A 17,407-nucleotide genomic window follows, 5' to 3' on the forward strand; every position below is an offset into this window, starting at 1 on the left:
CAAAACTGGTCGTTCCAAGGTCAGCAAGCAGGCCCGTGTGGAGGGGGAAATAGCAGGGATGAGGTGAGGAAAGAAGGCAGATAGATCAGATACACTCTGGTGAGGATTTTGGCTTCTCATCTGAGTGAGATGGGAGCCATGGGAGGAGTTTGAGCAGAGGAGGGACCTGAGGCATGATCTGACTTAGATTTTAATTGAATCCTCTGGCTCAGTGTGTGAGAAACAGACTACAGGGTACCCAGATAAGGAAAGAGGACCGGGCAGGCCACTGATACAATCAAGGGAGAGATTGCGGACCAGGATGATGGCAGAGAAGATGGCAAGAAGTAATCGCATTCTGTGGATATCTTAAGGTAGAACAAGGCGTCAAGGATGACTCCAACGTTTTTGGCTTGAGTGCCTGCAAATATGGAGTTGCCATCAACTGAGATCAGGAAAATAGGAGGGGAGGGCTCAGAGAGAAAACCCCAGAGTTTCACTGTGAGTGAATTAGTCAGTTACGGGTTGGACACCAAGGTGGATGTCATTAACAAATACAAACCTTCGGAAAACAATGTGAACACAGAGAGGCCCCTTCATCTGTCATTATCAAAAGAAGGGGAAGAAACTGACTAAGCACTTCTTGAAATTTGCAAAAGCGAACAATTTATTTTTAAAGAAAAATGGGAGGGAGTAAAAATACAAAGTCAACATGTAAGTCACAAACTACCAACATTAGGAAGGAGTAGAAAACTTGAAACTTGTTCTATTGGGACCCGGCCCATCAGAAACAAGGAAATCAACACGTTCCAAGAAGGAACAAAATTAAGAACAGAAAAGGGGAAGTTAAAACAAACAAAAAGCAAGATTACTTTTAACGACCCGGTTTCACAGAAATACCTTTGAAGGCTTACATGAAGTTTATTCTTCTTTCAAAAAAAAGTAAGGCTGATGCAGTAATAAATGACAATAAATTTCAAAAGCCACAAAAGTCTTTTGATAAACATACCAAAGAAAAGCTCTCCTAAATGGCACCTGGCCCCAGTGGACTGACAGCAGGGTTTCCCCTGACTTTTCATGACGCTCTATAAATTGTCTCAGGACATAATTCATTCTACGAGGGAATATTGGTCTTAATAACTCATGCATGTCAATTCTGAATGAAACGCCAGGATTAAAATATGTACTGTTGAGGACCTACTATGTATCCCTGTAGCAGATAGAGAAAAAAGATAGCAAGAAAGAGAACCTCATCGCATTGAGGAGCTCACGGTCTAGTTGGAAAACAGGGTGTAGACAAAGATTGTTTTGATGTTTCTAAGACCTGGGATGGGGGGAGGAGAGACAGGAATAAAAATAGCGCACTGGTTGCCTGTGGGGAATTGATGGTTTATCTGAGAACTTTGTTCTAGAAACTCAAGTCAGAGAAGAGAACACTACGCCCTCCTTTGGAGGGGAATGGATCAGAGAGGGTTCCCCAGAGAGAGTGTCATTTGAAGGAAAATTTCTGAGCATGGGCACTGGAGTCAAGGGAATGTGTGGTCAAATCTCAGCTCTGTAATTTCCTTGCCATGTGACGTTGGGCAAACGACCTCCGCTCCCTGAGCCTCATCTTATAAAATGAAGCATCTCTCGTTCCTTCCCTGTGTTGTTGATGGAATTACCCTAAAGGAGAAACTATGTGTAAGATGCTGTTCTGGAGTAAAGACTCTATATCCAGGTGCCACTACTATGTGACGTAAAAGATGTGAGCAGGTGAGATTCTCCAGGGGCCCTTCCCAATAGAACTTTCTGCAGTGGTGGAAGGGTTCTATATCTGCACGACCCGGTATGGTAGCCACCAGCGACACGTGGCTATCTATCGAAGCTGGTGCAACTGAGAAACTAAATGTTGCATTTGAATTCATTTGAATTTGAGTAAGATTGGGCAGCACAGATCCAAAGGGCATTCTGGGCAACGGCACCAGCTTGGGGAAACGGCCCAGAAGCATGAACTAATCCAGCTCAGAGGATCCGTGTGAGTTTCCTGTGGCTGCCAATTAAGAAGTAACCACAAACGTAGTGACTTAAAACAATGCAAATTTATTCTGTAAGTTTTGGGGGTCGGAAGTCTCAAATCAAGGTGTCGGTAAGCCCCTTCTGGGGCCGCATTCTGTCTCCAGTCGCTCACATCTGCTTCTGTTGTTACATCTGCCACTGACTCTGACTGATAAGGACCCTTGTGATTCCCTTGGGCCCATGCAGATCATCTAAGATACTCTCCCCACCCCCAAGATCCTTAATCACATCTTCAAAGTTCCCTTTGCCACGGTAGGTCACATAGTCACAGGCTCAGGGGATTAGGATGTGGACCTCATTAGGGGCCATTATTCTGTCTGCTACAAGAATATACTAGAATATAAACGTGTCCAGTAGTGGAGAGAAGCCTCAAATACCAAGCTAAGGAGCGAGGACGTAGGCTTTCCTTCAAAATACACCCGTAATCTGTCACCTTCTCACTACCTCTGCTCTTACCCTGACTCGAGTCACCATCACTTTTTGCTCAGACGATTGCAGTAGTCTCTTTGCTGTTGCAATGGCTCCTCGTGTCCCTTCCCCCCACCCCCATAGACTCGTCTCCACCAGCAACTAGAAGGACCCTATTAAAATCTAAGTCAGATCAAGACCTCTTTCTGCTCAGAAAAGGGTCGCCTGATGTAGATTAGAAAAAAAAAAAAAATTACAGGGATGCCTGGGTGGCCCAGTCGGTCGAGGATCTGGCTCTTGGTTTCGGCTCAGGTCATGATCTCATGGCTTGTGAGTTCGAGCCCCACGTCGGGCTCTGTGCTGACAGCTCAGAGCTTGGAGCCTGCTTTGGATTCTGTGTCCCTCTCTTGCTCTGCCCCTCCTTCACTCATTCTCTCTCTCTCTCTCTCTCTCTCTCTCTCTCTCTCTCTCTCTCAAGAATAAATAAAATATTAAAATAAAAAAATTATTAAACCTTTTCCTTGTTATTTACCTGAAACTCAAATTTACTGGGTCTTGCGTATTTTAACTGATAAGAGTAGCTCAGAACACTCCCATGGATCTCCAGACACTTGCTATGGCCTGAGAGGCTTTCAAATCTGGCCCCCCACTATCTCTCTCCCTTTCTCACCCCACTTTCCCTCTTGCTCCCTCCACACTGGCCTTTTCACTCTTCCTGGAATATGCCAAGCACATTGTGCCTCAGGGCCTTTGTACTTGCTGAGCCCCGTGTTTAACATACTTTAAGCATGACCTCTCCCTCCCTTCCTCGGGTCTCGGCTAAAATATCACCTTACCCGATGAGCCTTGCCTGACTGATCTATATCCCTGCCTCACTCAGCCCTTTTCGTCCCCTTTAGATTTCTTAACACTTATCACCACTTGATGTATTCCATATTCACTTTTCCTTTGCTTTCTGTCGGTCTTCGTCCACGAGAATATTGTCTTGCTTTCTGTCGGTCTTCGTCCACTAGAATGCCAGCTCCCCGAGGGCAGGGGTCTGTGTCTGTTTTGGTCACTGCCACTTCCTCAGTGCCTATAATAGGGCCTTACACACAGCAGGTGCATAATGAAAGGATGTTGAATGGATAGAGAAGTCAGTGATGATATCATTGAGCCCCTGGATCCAGCCGTGCCTGAAGCCAGCTTTGCAAAATCGGACAGAAGAACACAAACCAGTTTCCTTCTAGCCTACACCTCCATCTCCGACACGAGGTCGTGGCTGGTGGAGTTCTTGCTGACCACGCTTTCATCCTTGCTCTGCGACTCCTTCAGGGCCCAGTGACACGCGGCCGGCAGTGACCTGCGCAGTTGCGTCCTCCCGAAATACAGGAAGAGCATGGGGTTGAGGCAGCTGTGAGCCAGAGCCAGGCCGGTGACCAGGGGTTCGGCCCGCAGGGCCCGGGCCAGGAGCGCGGAGTGCGGGGCGGCCACGGTGAGCACCAGCCCCAGCACGTGGTAGGGGGCCCAGCACACAAAGAAGCCCACCACGACAGCCGTGCCCAGCGGCCAGCGGCGTCGGGCCGCGTGGCACAGGAGGGCACCGTGGCAGCCGGCCACGACCGCCAGGGGGCCCAGGAAGCCGAAGACGAAGCGGGTGGCGGTCACGGTGTTCTCGACCGCGGCGGACCCACCATAGTCCACTACACATTCCAGGCGTCGAGGGAAATGCTCCTGGTGCAGCCGGCGATAGATGGCCGAAGGCACGGTGAGCAACAGGGCCACCGTCCAGGCGACCGCGCGGGCTGCCTGCACCCTACGAGCCCGCCCCGCGGCGGCCCCCCAGCCGGGCCTGAGGGCCAGCAGGCAGAGGTCCGCGCTGAGAGCGGCCAGGAGGAGCACGCTGGCGTACATAGACAGCAGGATGGCCGAGGACAGGGCCCGACAGCCCACCGCCCCGTACGGCCAGTGGCCCCCGCGGGCGAGGGGCACCGCCAGCATGGGGAGCGACAAACAGCACAGCAGATCCGCCACGGCCAGGTGGAGGAACCAGCTGGCACCGACCCGGTGGCGGGCCTCTTTCCTGGACACCCAGGCCACCACGGCATTGCCCGGCACGCCCAGCAGGAAGACCGCCCCGTAGACCAGGAACGGGGCGGCGCCCAGCGGGTCGCTGGAGACACAGGTGCCGTCCATGCAGTCCACGGGGAGGTCCGGAATCCCGTCGTAATCCCCATACTCGTAGCTGACCGACGTGTTCTCCATCCAGCCCCCAGACACCTGAACCGGGGAGAAAGGCGTGGAAAGTGAGGAGGAAGCCCCCACCCCCCTCGGGTCCCCCGAATCCTAGGGGGTGGGAGCCCCATTAGCGGCTTGGAGACTAGACGCTGTGACGGCCTCCGAACTGCAGCGCGTTCCGGTCTTGCGACTAGCTGGGGAGCGACTTGGACTTCGAGGACGATGCCACGTCAGCATGCCCGCCCCCCCCCCCCCGTTGGAATCCTGGAATTCCAGAACTAGCTGCAGAGCATGCGGGAATTCTAGAATGTCGCAGTGTTAGAACCCAGGCCTCTTAGCATCTGGGAATTCCGGAACGCTACAGTGTCTCGACATGATCACGATCGGGGCGCCTGGGTGGCCTAGGGGGTGAACCGACAGACTCTTGATCTCAGCTCAGGTCGTGATCTCATGGTTCGTGAGTTCGAGCCCAGCGTGGGGCTGCGTGCGGACAGCTCGGAGCCTGGAGCCTGCTTGGGATTCTGTGTCTCCCTCTCTTTCTCTCTCTCCGCCCCTCCCCCGCTCGTGCTCTGCCTCTGTCTCTCAAAAATAAATAAACATTAAAAAAATATTTTTATATAAAAAAATTATCGTGATAAAATTTTTGGAATCCCCAAATATTATAGTAGGACCCTAGCCAATTAATATTTGGAATTTCCAGAGCAGCGCTGTGTGTTCATGGAAATGTCCTCTATGGGGGCGCCTGGGGGGGCTCAGTCGGTTGAGTGTCCGACATCAGCTCAGGTCATGATCTCGCGGTTCATGGGTTCAAGCCCCGCGTCAGGTTCTGTGCTGACAGCTCAGAGCCTGGAGCCTGCTTCGGATTCGGTGTCTCCCTCTCTCTCTGCCCTTCCCCCACTCATACTCTGTCTCTCTCTGTCTCAAAAATAAATAAAATTTTTAAAAAATGTGTCTTATTTATTTTTTGAGGGAGAGAGGAAGCAGGGGAGGGGCAGAGAGAGAGGGGGACAGAGGATCCGAAGCAGGCTCCGCGCTGACAGCAGTGAGCCCGACGCGGGGCTCGAACTCACGAACCGCGAGACCGTGACCTGAGCCGAAGTCAGACGCTCAACCGACTGAGCCACCCAGATGCCCCCTACTAAAAGCAATTTTGTAAAGTCATGATAGTGTCAGGAAAACAGGAAAAATAAAATCTCGAATTCTCCATTAGGAGATTCATTCATTCATTCATTCATTCAAGTTAGCACCTGAGTACCCTGTCTGTTCCAGGCACTGAATACACAACGGGGTGACATTCTAGGTGGATGGAGGCAGACGAGGAAGGAATAAGTCACACAAGGAATAAAGAAGCAAAATACAGGGGCGCCTGGGTGGCTCAGTCGGTTAAGCGTCCGACTTCAGCCAGGTCACGATCTCGCGGTCCGTGGGTTCGAGCCCCGCGTCGGGCTCTGGGCTGATGGCTCGGAGCCTGGAGCCTGCTTCCGGTTCTGTGTCTCCCTCTCTCTCTGTCCCTCCCCCACTCATGCTCTGTGTCTCTGTCTCTCAAAAAGAAATAAACATTAAACAATTAAAAAAAAGAAAAGAGGGGCGCCTGGGTGGCTCAGCCAGTTAAGTGTCTGACTTCAGCTCAGGTCACGATCTCACGGTCCGTGAGTTCAAGCCCCGCGTCGGGCTCTGGGCTGATGGCTCGGAGCCTGGAGCCTGCTTCCGATTCTGTGTCTCCCTCTCTCTCTCTGCCCCTCCCCCGTTCATGCTCTGTCTCTCTCTGTCTCAAAAATAAATAAACGTTAAAAAAAATTAAAAAAAAAAGAAGCAAAATACAGTATCTTAGAAGGTGATAAATGCTATGGCAAAAAAAAAAAAAAAGAAAAAGAAAAATCACACAGGGAATTTTAAATAAGTGGTCAAAGACGGCCTCTCTGAGAAGGTGACATTTGAACAAAGCCATAAAGGAGGCGAGAGGGATGAGCCGTGTGGGGATCTGAGAGAAGAGAGTTCCAGGCAGAGGGAACAGCCAGTGCAAAGGCCCTGAGGTGAGAACATGGCCGGTCACGTTCAAGGCACAGTGAATCATTCGATCCCTATAACAACCCTCTGATTCTAACACTGCTATTGCACCCATTCTGCAGACGAGAAAACAGGCACAGAGAAATAACCTCCCTAAGACCATCCAGCTAAACAAGTAACAGAGCCGAGTTTTGAACTGGGTTGGCCCCACCCCGGACCTCCGGGCCCTGGAATATATTCACCCCGAAATCTTAGATTCAGAAGGCAGGACAGCCCGTGGCCCGGAGCAGACCCGGGCTCTGTAACTGAGTTTCAGTTGGCTCTCTCTCGGTTTCCTCATCTGAGAAATGAGTCACGGAGGTGGACCTACCTCATCGGTTTGGGGCGGAGGGGAAGGAGGCCTTGAGGAGTTGGTGTGTGTAAATCACGTGGCACAGACAAAGGGCTCAGGTAGACCGTAGACGATCCCCCACAATGTCAGACCTGACCCTGTGGCTGTCTGCTGACTCTTCATGGGCTGGTTGGCCCTACCCAGAGCTCTATCTGGCATTGACACAACAGGAAGAGAAGAGGGGAAGTTGGGACACCTTCTGCCCCCTCCACCCCGCCAACTAGCTGCCAACTAGCTGCTAAGAGGCCTGGCCACTTTGTATGTGTGTGTGTGTGTGTGTGTGTGTGTGTGTGTGTGTAGGCTTTAAAAATTCAGGGGCGCCTGGGTGGCTCAGTCGGTTAAGCATCCGACCCCGGTTCAGGTTATGATCTTGCTGTCCGTGGATTCGAGCCCCGCGTCGGGCTCTGTGCTGATGGCTCGGAGCCTGGAGCCTGCTTCCGATTCTGTGTCTCCCTCTCTCTCTGCCCCTCCCCTGCTCATGCTCTGTCTCTCTCTGTCTCAAAAAAAAAAAAAAAAAAATTTAAAAAAAATTTAAATTCAAACCCTCACCAGCCGTGTGGCCTTGGGCGGGTCACTGAACCTCTCTGTTCCTCAGCTTCCCCGTCTGTGATACGAGGATAATGATATCCCTCCCTTAGAGGTGTCGCGAGCATTCAGTAAGTGAATCGGGGCGACAAGCCGAACCCAGTGCCTGGTCCACAGTGAGCACGTGACATGTGTCAGCTGCTGCTACACGTACCCTCTCTCCCACCCTAAGACCCCCGCCCTGCCCAGCTTTTACTGGTTAAAGTCTGGAAAGCATTCCGCGTGTTGGCAGCTCAACCAGTCTGTGGTATTTCCCTTTTCAGATGTCAGACAGGGATGGAACATTCCAGCACCCCCTGGGTCATCTCTTAGCCCTTTCCACGCGACGTGTTTTCGATCTGTTTCCCTATCTGCACACACATCCACCCTTTTCTTACGGTTCAGAATCGGCCCCCTGGCTGGATGGGTCGTGCTCATTAACCAGCCTTAGACTAAATAAAGGACGTTGAAAAAAAAATTTTTTTTAAGTTTATTTGAGAGAGAGACAGCGTGAGCAGGGGAGGGGCAGAGAGAAAGAGAAAGAATCAAAAGCGGGCTCTGCGCTACCAGCAAAGCCGCGAGATCATGACCTGAGCTGAAACCAAGAGTCGGACGCTTCACCGACGGAGCCATCCAGGCGCCCCAATAAAGGACAGTTTTAATGATGGTCACGGGCAGCTTAATTATTTTATCACCTTTTGTGCAATAAACTATATTCATATAACTATATCTACATGTAAAACATAATTACCAAAATAACTATTATTATTGCTTTACAACAATGAAGAGAGCAGATGACATTTATTGAGCACCTACTATGTACCAGGCATAACCCTTAAGACAACGCTATGAGGTACGTGCCATTGTTATGCCCTATTTCCCAAACTGTTGGCTACTTCTGGCTCTACTGTGTCCCCGGCATCTAGAAGGGCACCCGGCCCGCAGCAGGTGCTTAGGGGATGTTTGGCGAGTAAAAGAATGAAGAGGGAAACTGAGGCACCGAGAAACAAACGGGTGACTTCGGCTTCTTTCGGTTCCTTGAGATCCCAAGCACCCGTGTGAGTGCTCTCGGCACACGTGTGTCTGTAAATCAGCCTGTCGTGTTGGAACCCCTGGGGCCCGGGGGAACCGTGGAGCAGAATGGACTTGAACCCAACATGGGATACCTCACCGCCACCTCCCAGAGAAGCATACATATGCTCATCAAAAGACCTTTGCCAGAAGAGTCACTTTCACAGCAGCCCTTGTTGGGAAACCACCCAAATAGTCACCCACAGGGGAACGAATAAACAGAGCAGGGTACATTCCTGCGGTGGAATGTTCTACAACAATGAGAATAAGCAAACCACACACGCGAAGGTGGTAGATCTCATATATACACTGCTGAGGGGAGAGATCCAGACAGACACGCAGGAGGGTTGACTGAGTAGTATCATTCTCATCAAGTTCAAAAACGAGCAGAAGAGAGGCGCCTGGGTGGCTCAGTCAGTCGGTTAAGCGTCCGACTTCGGCGCAGGTCACGATCTCGCGGTCCGTGAGTTCGAGCCCCGCGTCGGGCTCTGTGCTGACGGCTCAGAGCCTGGAGCCCGTTTCAGATTCTGTGTCTCCCTCTCTCTCTCTGACCCTCCCCCGTTCATGCTCTGTCTCTCTCTGTCTCAAAAGTAAATAAACGTTAAAAATTTAAAAAAAAAAAAAAAAGAAAGAAAAAGAAAAAAAACAAAAACGAGCAGAAGAATTCTCTGGGGGGGTTAGTGACTGGGGGAACAGGAGGGCACTTTGGGACCAGGGTTGTGCTATTCCTTTTTTTATTTTTAATATTTATGTATGTTGAGGGGCGTCTGGGTAGCTCAGTCGGTGAAGCGTCCGACTCTTGGTGTCGGCTCAGGTCACGATCTTGCGTTTTTGTGAGTTCGAGCCCCGTATCGGGCTCTGTGCTGACCGCACGAAACCTGCTTGGGATTCTCTGTCTCCTTCTCCCTCTGCCGCTTTCCCCGCTCACGTTGTCTCTGTCTGTCTCCAAATAAATAAATAAACCTTAAAAAAATTTTTTTTTAATCTTGAGAGCAGGGAGAGGTAGAGAGAGAGAGGGGGAGAGAGAATCTTAAGCAAGCTTCACGCTCAGCGAGGAGCCCAACGCGGGGCTCGATCTCACAAACGGGGAAATCACCGCCTGAGCCGAGATCGAGATTCTGACGCTCAACCGACTGAGCCACCCAGGCGCCCCTGGACTGTGCTATTTCTTAAATTTTTTTTTTTAACGTTTATTTATTTTTGAGACAGAGACAGAGCATGAACGGGGGAGGGTCAGTAAGAAGGAGACACAGAGTCTGAAACAGGCTCCGGGCTCTGAGCTGTCAGCACAGAGCCCGACGCGGGGCTCGAACTCACGGACCGCGAGATCATGACCTGAGCCGAAGTCGGACGCTTAACCGACTGACTGAAACACCCAGGCGCCCCGTGGATTGTGCTATTTCTTGACCGGGGTGCTCACTGTCTGTGCAAGCTCGGCTCGTGGAGATAACGCTGAGTTTCCTGGTTCTGACGTGCCCACTTTTGTGTGTGTATGTTACACATGAAAATAAAGTCAAAGTCTTAAGAAGTGGGATGACTGAGTCGAAGGGCTAGGTCACGGGACGCGTTGCCATTTGCTGGGGTCTCCAGAAACTGCCCGAGATCCTGGAGGTTGAAGACTGACCTCCACCTGGGTGGGAGGGCTACGTGGGTCCTTTGCCCCAAGCTTTTCTGCCTGGCTGCCCGCGTAAATTCCCAGGGTCTGGAATCGCAACGGAATGGTGAGAGGGGTCCATCTCTCAAGTCCCAGGACTGATTCCCAGCTTCTGACAATCATTCGTCTGAAAGGCCAAGCTGGTGCGATGCCTCCCTTCCTCCCTTCCCTCCATTCTTACCGTCTCTTGTAAGAGGACCCTCATCTTGACCCAATGCCACTTGAAGCACGAGCCGGGCTCACAGCCGGGACCCGGGAGGTCTGAGGTCTCTCCGGGCGTCTGGCAGCCGGGGGGGGATTCCTGGAAGCCCATCCCCTTGGCCGAGGGCTCCCACGGGATGCCGCCGGGCACCGCCGAATCACGGGCGCCAGCAGATCTCCACAGCCAGGAAAAACAGGAGTGGCCTTGTCCTACTCCCCGGGGTGTGTTTGTCTTGTACTCTTCCCATGACTCACATATCCCCAAATTACCGGGCAGCGCATGAGGCCGGAGAGGGCTCGGGTGGGTGGAGGGCTGACCCCGTGTCACCAACCCCAGGATCAATGTCACCAGTCACCGATTCCTGGAAGCCACACCTGCGTGTGGTTTGACCTTCAAGACCTGGGGGGGCGGGATGGGGGGGGTGGGAATCTGGGCCTAGACTCACTCTCCCTTGGGACCCTCTGAGGTCACCCTCACCAAGCGCTCACTGCCCTCTCCCTGCCTCCCAGCCTCCAACCGTGTGCCCAGCCCCTCTCTCTCTTCCCTCCGCAGAGCCCTAAGGGCAGATAAACACGTCTCCCGCCTTCCGTGCGTAAGGGAGACGGCTCAGGGTCACGGTCCCCACAAAAAGCCCAAGGCCACCAAACACAGGGCCTGAGGCCTCAGAGCCGACAAAACGCAAACAAATCCTATCCCTCCTGTGAGCCTCAGTTTTCCATCTTTAGAATGGGAAGATGTTGACCGCACGGTCCTTAACCTCCCTCCCAGGACAGCCGCAGAGGCTGAGAACGTGGGCGTGAGAACCAGAAGGACTCATATTTCAGGTCCCCCGCTGAGGAGTTTGGGTGGGGGAGGGGGGGTCTCCGCCTCTCTGAGCCTCAGTTTCCTCTCCTGTGCAGTGGACATTCTGCAGAAAGCAGGGAAAAAAAAAAAAAACAAAAAAAACGGTAAAGAGATTTAAAACACACATACGAATCCGACAGTGCCCGGCACGTCGGAGGTGGCTTCCCCTGTGCTAAATCCACAGCAAAAAGACTGTAACAGAAACTCTTAAAATTTACATTTTAAGAACGCAGGCTTTGGGGCCCCCCGGGTGGCTCCGTCGGTTAAGCGTCTGACTTGGGCTCAGGTCATGATCTCACGGTTCGTGGGTTCGAGCCCCGCGTCGGGCTCTGGGCTGACAGCTCGGAGCCTGGAGCCTGCTTCGGATTCTGTGTCTCTTTCTCTCCCTGTTCCAACCCCCCTCACGCTCTGTCTCTCTCTCTCTCTCAAAAGTAAGTAAACATGACCAAAAAAAAAAAAAAAAAAAAGAACACAGGCTTAGCAAGAGGAAGTGACTCTCCGATCCCAGAGCCCCTATTCAGCAGTTTTCTGTGTTTGTACTTCTCTCTGTGTGTGCTTCAGGGGCTGAGGGGACGTATTTACAATGTTTCTTTTGCTGTTGTGTAGAGAGTAAAATCATGTTGTTAGAGGAAGTTGTTCTGAGTCAACAAACTGGATGGGACTCACTGCGCGAATGACTTGGGGCGTCTCCTGGCCCCTCCCTGGGTGACCGCGTCTTGGCTACACCTTGTCATGGCCCCAGACCTTCCCGAGGAGACAATTGTCCCCTCCGTCCCTGCCTTGCTCCGGGAGACCCCTTCATCTCCCGCACCCTATGGGAACCCGTCCTGGTCCGAAAAGACCCGGGGACTGTCCGTCCTCAGTCTCATCCGGAGTTTACAGATTGGGCTAAAACTGCTCAAATCGTTAGATCTTCATAAAACTCAGCCCCTGAGTCTCGGGGTGCACGTTTCTCAGATTCTGGGAGGCCGGGGTTTTCCGGTGTCCCTGGCGCTGGGGGCCTGGGGAATGTTGTGGGTTGAGGACAGTGTCTCTACAGGCTGCAGAGGCCAGGGGCGAGGGATGAGGGGGTGGGGACGACAGATTTATAAAAAGTGAGGGGCCAATCAGGGGGTGGGGTTCCTTTACAGCCATCCCACGAGATGCCAAGTCCCAGCCCCTCAACACAGGGAATCTAGAAGGAGAACACTTTAAAGTTTTTTTAATGTTTTTATTTATTTTTGACAGAGAGAGAGACACAGCACGAACAGGGGAGGGGCAGAGAGAGGGAGACACAGAATCCGAAACAGGCTCCAGGCTCCGAGCCATCAGCACAGAGCCCGACGCGGGCGCGGGGCTCGAACTCACGGACCGTGAGATCGTGACCTGAGCCGAAGTCGGATGCTTAACCAACCGACGGAGCCACCCAGGCGCCCCGAAGGAGAACACTTTAGAAGGTTCAGTTGAGAGGGGGGCCTGGGTGGCTCCGTCGGTGAAGCGTCAGACTCTTGATTTCAGCTCAGGTCATGATCTCACGGTTTGGGAGTCCGAGCCCCGCATCGAGCTCTGCCAGGGATCCTGCTTGGGATTCTCTCTCTCTCCCACTCTTTCTGCCTCTCTCTCTCTCTCTCTCTCTCTCTCAAAAATACATAAACTTAAAAAAAAAAAAAAGGTTAAGTTGACATAGGAAATTGCCATGTTGTGGGTTCAAATAGGTCGTATTCCGACAAATATCTGACGAGAAAGCAGGTAAGTGGTTGCCAGGAGCTGGGGGGCAGGGAGGGGTGTCTTTTGGGGTGACGGGAATGTTCCGGAACCAGATCGTGGTGACAGCTGCACCCCACTGGGAATGTACTAAATGCCATTAATGGTGACTTTTTTCGTGACTTGTATTTTACAGTTTTTTTAAATAATAAACAATAAGCCATTACACCTCCTCACCCCACAACGGAATGAAGTTTGGCAACTTCACAGGGTTCGCCCGAAGGTCATTTTGTAGATTCACTTATTTTCTTTAAAGCTTCTATTTTTTAAGTAATTTCTATCCCCAACCTGGGGCTCGAACCCGCAACCCCGGGATCAAGAGTCGCACGCCCTACCGACTGAGCCGGCCAGGTGCCCCCACCCTAACAAAATTCTAGAAGCCTGAAAGGGTGAATGGCTATTTGACCCAAGGGATCTTACAGTGTTAGTCACAGACTATTTGAATCACGGGAGTGGGGGCGCCTGGGTGGCTCAGTTGGTTGAGCGTCTGACTGTATCTCAGGTCGAATCTCGTGGTCTGTGAGTTCGAGCCCCACATAAGGCTCCGTGCCCGTCGCGCGCAGCCTGTTTCCGACTCTGTGCCTGCCGTCTGACTCTCTCCCGTCCGCTGTCTGTGCCAAGAAAATAAATAAAGGTTAAAAAAAAAAAAAGAAAATTAAAAAAAAAAAATGAATCACGGGAGTGTAGAATGTCACCCTAGAACCTGGGCGCGTTAGACACATAGAGCTCCAGAAGTACAGAGCCTGGGTGGCTCAGTCGGGTAAGTGTCTGACTCTTGATTTCGGCTCAGGTCACGACCCCACGGTTCACCGGATCGAGCCCCGAGTTTGCTGTCAGCACAGAGCCTGCTCGGAATTCTCTCTCCCCCTCTCTCTCCGCCCCTCCCCCGCTCACACACAAGCGCACGCGCGCTCTCTCTGTCTCTCTCTCTCAAAACACATAAACAAACGTTTAAAAGTATAAATAACACCCAAGTTAATTGTATCTGATTCCCTCTGCTTCGCTTTGCTTGCCTCTTGCCCGGCCGCTGGAAAACGGACGATCGCACGCGTGGCTCGCATTGTGCTCCTATGAGACCCTGCTGATCTGGAACGGCACCTACCTGGGGGTTAGAGGTGTGGTGTTCGGGGAGGTCACACGGCACAGGTGCAGGGAGGAGGCTTTGCCCCGGGGACCTGGGGGAGCCAGGTCTGACGAATAGGTGGGTGGGTGTCGGGGCACTTGGTGGCGGTGGTAGGCAGGGGGCGGGGGACGGACACAGCCAGCTCAGCCAAACCCAATCATCCACTTTCTTTCACCCCCACTTCCTCCTCAGAACTTGTTGAGCCAGCAGATCCCCCCCAAACCCCAGATGTGGCAACGGCCCTTCAGCCCACTTCCTTCTCCTGGGCGGGGCGGCTCACCACCTCAGAGAAGCCACCTGGATCCCACGCGTTGACCTCCGAGTGTTTCCAGAAGACCATTGCGGGGCGCCAGCTCTGGGGACAACGTCTCCCTCCCAGATCAGAGTGAGGGAAAGACCTCGCCGTCTGCAGCCGACTCCCCACCCCCGGGGAAGGTTGGCCGTGCTCATGATCCGAGCCCAAATCCAGAGTCCGGTGCTCGATCGACCGAACCACCCAGGTGCCGAACGGGACGATCTTTTAAAAACAGGCCGGTTGGGGCGCCTGGGTGGCTCCGCGGGTTAAGCATCTGACTTTGGCTCAGGTCATGATGCCACAGTTCACGGGCTGGAGCCACACATCGGGCTCTGTGCCGACAGCTCAGAGCCTGGAACCTGCTTCAGATTCTGTGTCTCCCCTCTGTCTGCCCCTCCGAGGCTTGCACTCTGCCTCTCGCATTGTCTCAAGGATAAATAAACATTTTTAAAAAATTAATGAAAAGAAATATGTTGGGAGCGCCTGGGTGGCTCGGTGAGTTGCGTGTCCGACTCTTGATTTGGACTCAGGTCGTGATCCCAGAGTCGTGGGATTAAGCCCCACGTGAGGCTCCACACTGAGCGTACAACCTGCTTAAGATTCTCTCTCTCTCTCTCTCTCTCTCTCTCTCCCCGCCCCTCCTCTACTCTTGCTCGTTCTGTCTCTCAAATTAAACACACAGTTACAGGAGGGAAATGGGGGAAAAAATTATAAAAGCAATATCTTGGATATATTGTTAGGCGAAATACAGTATTGACTGCATGAATATATTTTATATATGAAATATCATTGTATATAACAATGTAATAAATATATTGATAGTATTACTATCACTATAATACATTGATGTCAATTATATACATTCATATAATGTTAATATGTGTTATATATGTTCTACATTATGTAACGTAGTTATACATTTTGATTTTATTTGATTATAAATGTAATTATTTTTAAATTTTTTTTTCAACGTTTATTTATTTTTGGGACAGAGAGAGACAGAGCATGAACGGGCGAGGGGCAGAGAGAGAGGGAGACACAGAATCGGAAACAGGCTCCAGGCTCTGAGCCATCAGCCCAGAGCCTGACGCGGGGCTCGAACTCACGGACCGCGAGATCGTGACCTGAGCTGAAGTCGGACGCTTAACCGACTGCGCCACCCAGGCGCCCTTATAAATGTAATTATTAATAGGGGCACCTGGCTGTCTCAGTCAGGATCTCAAAGTTGTGAGCTCAAGCCCCACGCTGGGTGTAGAGATTGCTTAAAAATAAAATCTTTGGGGCGTCTGGGTGGCTCAGTCGGTTAGCATCGGGCTCTTGACTTCCGCTACGGTCATGATCTCATGGGTTCATGAGTTCGAGCTGACAGCACAGAGTCTGCTTGGGCATCTCTCTCTCTCTCTCTCTCTCTGCCCCTCCCCTCAAAAATAAATAAATAGGGGCGCCTGGGTGGCGCAGTCGGTTAAGCGTCTGACTTCAGCCAGGTCACGATCTCGCGGTCCGTGAGTTCGAGCCCCGCGTCAGGCTCTGGGCTGATGGCTCAGAGCCTGGAGCCTGTTTCCGGTTCTGTGTCTCCCTCTCTCTCTGCCCCTCCCCCGTTCATGCTCTGTCTCTCTCTGTCCCAAAAATAAATAAACGTTGAAAAAAAATTTAAAAATAAATAAATAAATAAATAAATAAATAAACATTTTAAAAAATAAATAACTAAAATAAAATCTTTGAAATATATATACACACAATTACTATATAACATATTGATATTCATATAATACATAATTGTATAAGGTTCATGAATATATTATATTCAACATTACTATGCTACTCATGTCATTGTTGTTAATATAATTATAAAATATAGGGGCGCCTGGGTGGCTCAGTCGGTTGAGCGGCCGGCTTCGGCTCACGGTCCGTGAGTTTGAGCCCCGCGTTGGGCTCTGTGCTGACAGCTCAGGGCCTGGAGCTTGATTCGAATTCTGTGTCTCCCTCTCTCTGACCCTCCCCCCGTTCATGCTCTGTCTCTCTCTGTCTCAAAAATAAATAAACGTTAAAAAAAATTTTTAAATATATTACTATTATTTCATCCATTTCTTTTTTTTTTAAGTGTATGTATTTATTTATGTAAGTTCTACCCCCAACATGGGGTGCAAATTCACGACTCTGAGATCAAGAGCCACACACCCTCCCAGCTGAGCCAGCCAGGTGCCCCCGTTTCTTCTCAATTTTTTAGTGTGACAACCAGAAAACTGGAAACTACCTGTGAGATTCACAGCATGTTTCTGTTGAATGACGCTGGTCTATACGATATTTCTAGCCCATCTGCACACACGCACGCACACAAAACACTAAACAGACTGTTTTGCAGTCAATTATAAGTAGCACAGCATTTCAACATTTATTGTTTTTTATTTTCATTATTCAAAGAAAAAATTTTTTAATGTTTATTTTTTAGAGAGAGAAAGACAGAGCGTGAGCGGGGGAGGGGCACAGAGAGAGGGAGGCACAGAATCCGAAGCAGGTTCCAGGCTCCGAGCTGTCAGCACAGAGCCCCACGCGGGGCTTGAACTCACGGACCGCGAGATCATGACCTGAGCCGAAGTCGGCCGCTTAACCGACTGAGCCACCCAGGCGCCCCTATGTTCATCATTCAAGCGTAGCAGACTAGTTTTTTCAAAAGTCAAAAGGTTACACGCTGAATGAGTCCATGGATATAACGTTCCTGGAAAGGACCGAATTGAAGATGAGAGTGAAACCGTGGTGGCCAGGGGCCCCAGACCAGGCTGGGAGGGTGGAGGGCAGTCGGTGGGGGGTGGGGGCTGGAAAAGGGCATCATGAGGGATCCAGGTGGTGACGAA

General features: G+C 51.3%; 1 protein-coding gene across 5 annotated transcripts; it reads right to left on the minus strand.

Moving 5' to 3' along the window:
* Positions 1-2,908: 2,908 nt before the first annotated feature.
* Positions 2,909-14,861, minus strand: C5AR2 (complement C5a receptor 2). 5 transcript variants are annotated; one of them, XM_047077752.1, is made up of 4 exons: positions 14,240-14,861; positions 13,558-13,748; positions 10,531-11,458; positions 2,909-4,704 (listed from the first exon to the last, which is right to left on the minus strand). In XM_047077752.1, the coding sequence occupies exons 3-4, from the start codon at positions 10,660-10,662 to the stop codon at positions 3,676-3,678; spliced, it is 1,161 nt and encodes a 386-aa protein (XP_046933708.1). In that variant the 5' UTR covers positions 10,663-11,458; positions 13,558-13,748; positions 14,240-14,861; the 3' UTR covers positions 2,909-3,675. The 5 variants fall into 5 exon arrangements, with proteins under 5 accessions (XP_046933708.1, XP_046933709.1, XP_046933710.1 ...); XM_047077753.1 differs by lacking the exon at positions 13,558-13,748; XM_047077754.1 differs by lacking the exon at positions 10,531-11,458.
* Between the last annotated feature and the right edge of the window lie 2,546 nt (positions 14,862-17,407).

The sequence above is a fragment of the Lynx rufus genome, unplaced genomic scaffold (assembly GCF_022079265.1).
Source record: "Lynx rufus isolate CCGP_SWC_20201006 ecotype Redwood Valley unplaced genomic scaffold, mLynRuf1.p SCAF_16, whole genome shotgun sequence".
NCBI classification, from domain to species: Eukaryota; Metazoa; Chordata; class Mammalia; order Carnivora; family Felidae; genus Lynx; species Lynx rufus.